The sequence below is a fragment of the Phaseolus vulgaris genome, chromosome 7 (assembly GCF_000499845.2).
Source record: "Phaseolus vulgaris cultivar G19833 chromosome 7, P. vulgaris v2.0, whole genome shotgun sequence".
Classification (NCBI taxonomy): Eukaryota; Viridiplantae; Streptophyta; class Magnoliopsida; order Fabales; family Fabaceae; genus Phaseolus; species Phaseolus vulgaris.
This window is the reverse complement of record NC_023753.2, coordinates 14,359,450-14,362,940: the sequence shown is the minus strand read 5'-3', so window position 1 is coordinate 14,362,940 and position 3,491 is coordinate 14,359,450. Positions and strand designations below refer to the sequence as shown.

Genomic DNA, 3,491 nt, shown 5'->3' with positions numbered 1-3,491 from the left:
AGGTCTTGGAAATAAAACCCGCTTTTCTCACTCTCATCATTACCCATCAATTCAAAGCAATGGATCATGAGGATCCATGTTCACATTTGTCTACATTCTATGAATTGGTGGGAACAATGGACTTTCAATCAGGTGATCTTGAAAATGTTTATATGCACTTGTTTTCTTTGTCATTGGCAGGAAAGGCTAAGGATTGGCTCAGATCACTTCCAAATCAGAGTCTCACTAGTTGGAATGATGTAGAGGAAAAATTTCTGCAAAGATTTTTTCCAATTTCTCGCTACATCAAAGCAAAGTCTGAAATATTTGTGTTCAGACAAGGAGAAGATAAATCATTCTGTGAGACACGGGAAAGATTTAAAATGATACTTAGAAAATGCCTAAATCATGGGTTTGAAGATATTGCTCAACTGAGCATATTTCTCACTGGTCTCAGATCTGACACAAAGATGCTCGTAGATGCTGCAGCTGGCAACACAATGATGGCTTTTGATGTAGAACAAGCGACAAGGATTATTGCTGCATTGGCGTCAATTGATTATCAATCCCAACATGATACACAAAATACTCATAAGGAAGGGTTGTTAGAAGATGCACTTTTGGCTCAAAATAAAATTCTGACACAACAAATTGAGAAATTAACCGCACAAATGGATAAATTGCCCCAACATTTATATGTTGTTCATTCATCTCAAAGCCAGAGTCAATCAATCAGGTGTGATTTTTGTGGAGGTGATCATCCTAATGGTCACTATTCTTATCAGAACAATTCACCTGAAGCTGAGGATCCATCCATGCTTGAAAAATGAGTAAAGTTGAAGACGCCCTAACAAACCTTGTGATAATGGAAGAAAATAGCATGGCAACGATTAGGAATATAGAGATCCAGATGGAAAAAGAGGCCAAACAATTTGAAGAAATACAAAGTGGCCAATTTTCAGTTGACAGCCAAACCAACCCAAAAGAGCATTGCAATAATGTAATAATTGAAAAAGAAGATGAGATTGAGGAGTTAGAGAGAGAAAAGAAAAGAAGTGAGGAAGAAAAAAATGAAAATAAGGAGAGAGGTGTTCTTGAAAAAGATTTATCATAGCCTCATCCTCCTTCAAAAAAAGGAGAAGGAAAGAAAATTCTTTGATAAATTGCTTCCTAAAAATTATTTTGCAGGAAATTTGAAGCAAGATTCAACATTTGAAAGATTTCGAAAGAATAGGAGCTATATTGAAAAAAGAAATATAGAGTTGGAGGATAGATACAGTGTCATTATTCAAAAAGGCTTGCCTCAAAAATTCAAGGACCCAAGGAGTTTTAACCTTCCCGTGTCTATAGGTGCTTTATTTGTAGACAATGCTTTATTGGATTTGGGAGTAAGCGTAAATATAATTCCTTTGGCAATGCTGAAGAAAATAAGTGATTTGGAGATTAAACCCACCAAGATGACTTTAAAGTTAGTTGATCAAGTAACCAAGTATCCATATGGTGTGGTTGAAGAAGTTCTCCTAAAGGTGGATAAATTCACATTCCCTGTGGATTTTGTTGTGATGGACATGAAAGAAGATGAGGAGGTTCCCTTGATACTTAGAAGACCCTTTATGAAGACTGCTAGAATCATAGTTGATGTTGACAAAGGAGAACTTCAAGTTAGAACTTCAAGATGAGGAGGTAACTTTAAATCTTTTTTATGGTCTTAAAAATTTTAATGCAGGGGAAGAATGTGTACAGAAGGATGGATCAAAGAGATATTGCACCTCGAAATAAACAAGCGTCAAGCTAGATAACGTTAAACAAGCGCTTACTGGGAGGCAACCCAGTCCACATTTTAGTTTTATGTTGTTACCTTTGTTGATTTTATTTTTCAAAAAAAAAAAATCTTGTATGCCTCTTAATCATTTGGCAGGTTATATATTTTGACCTGGGACAGGTTCTATTATTCAGGGGGCAAATCCAGCAAATGAAGCAAGACTAGATAAAGATTTTAACAAAAAGCTGGATGATTTCTTAAGAAGAGAGGATTGAAAAAAATATGGTTTTATCTTTCTAATTCTCTTTTATTTTCAGTTATTTGAATTTTATTTTCGGTTTAGTTTTTATTTTATTTTTTGGTTATTTTGTTTTCTATTTATTTGTTTATTTTCTTATTTGGTAATTTGAATAAATTTGGGTTTGTTAGTTTTATGTCTTGAATTAATTTTCTTGAATAAATTTCAGTTTTAATTTGTTTGTTTTCTAGTTTATTTTTCTCAAATAAAAAAATAGAATATTAATTTTGAATTGTGGAAAAAAAATAATGTGTTTAAATATTAGATAGTGAGATGAATTAGACACGGGTTAGAAAGGAAAATATGATTGAATCCCTATTCAAATGTAGTTGAAATTATGATACATGAAAATCTGACAGAATGATTGATTAAGACAGAGAATGACAAGACAAAAAGGAATGAGGCCAATTAAACCAAGTAAGTGTGTGAACCTTAAATAGTTTTGAGAGTTTTGTTGATGAATTGACAGTTGTGGTTGCTTAATTTTTATTTTTGTTACATCATAAAAGGAACATGAAGATGATTGAGGCATTTGTTTGTGTTAATTAGGAACCCAGGGCCAAATAGCCAACCTTTATCTTATTAGAATTCCATTTTTTTATGTATCCCCTTTGGGCCAAGATTTTTGTTATTATTGCACCTTAACCTTTGATGATATATTTGTCTACCCTTTAGCATGTTTAAGGAAGGAGAAGATAGATACAATACATAAACAAATGGAAATGGTTGGTTCTGATTGTGAAAGCTCAAAAAGTTAAAATATAGGAAGAATATTTTCCTATTATTGAAAGAAAAAAAAAAGAGAAACTGAAAGAGAAACAGAAGAAGAAAAAGAAAAAAAATAGAAAAGAAAAAAAAAATCATCATGAAAATCATGAAAAGTCAGAAAGAAAAAGAGAAAAAAGGTGACATCGAAAGAAAGTGGTAATTAGATAACATATATGTTCTCTATAATTGAATTGTAGATATGTTCTTCTTCTTTAAGATGTGCATTTTGTTATCTAAGAAAAACCAATATTTTTTGGAAGCCTGGCCTCATTACAACCCTCGAAAAGACCTCAAGATTCACGATTCTAATATGTTTGTGATTTGAAGATGAAATGAAAAGCAACTGTGATTTGTTATGATTCAGTGAAAATAGAGAGAAACACTTACCTGTGAAAATATGAGAAGATATTCCTTGATGAATTGTCATTTATTTGTTTTGATTTGATCCTGTAAATTGAATGTGTCTATATATTTCTATATTTGAATTTGGAAGCATCATAAGTTTCTAATTTGATCTGTTGTTTAGTAAATTAAGCTGTTTGACATTTAAATTCAAATATATTCATTTACTTTGCTTGAGGACAAGCAAGATTCTAAGTTGGGGAGAGTGATAAGTGTCTAATTTCAGTAATATTTCATATTAAAATATAGACACTTATGAGGATTTATTACTAATTTACATAT

General features: G+C 31.8%; 1 protein-coding gene across 1 annotated transcript; it reads left to right on the top strand.

The window, feature by feature from the left end:
- The first annotated feature begins 844 nt into the window (after positions 1-844).
- LOC137829101 (uncharacterized) lies at positions 845-1,774 on the top strand. Its single transcript, XM_068635895.1, has 3 exons — positions 845-1,067; positions 1,168-1,640; positions 1,706-1,774. Exons 1-3 carry the CDS (start codon positions 845-847, stop codon positions 1,772-1,774), a joined length of 765 nt encoding a protein of 254 aa, XP_068491996.1.
- Positions 1,775-3,491: the final 1,717 nt, after the last annotated feature.

Coding starts and splice junctions, on each gene's coding strand:
- LOC137829101 (XM_068635895.1), top strand. CDS start 845: ATGGAAGAAAATAGCATGGCAACGATTAGGAATATAGAGATCCAGATG. Junction 1,068..1,167: donor AAATGAAAATAAGGAGAGAG/GTGTTCTTGAAA, acceptor ATTATTTTGCAG/GAAATTTGAAGCAAGATTCA. Junction 1,641..1,705: donor TTGACAAAGGAGAACTTCAA/GTTAGAACTTCA, acceptor ATTTTAATGCAG/GGGAAGAATGTGTACAGAAG.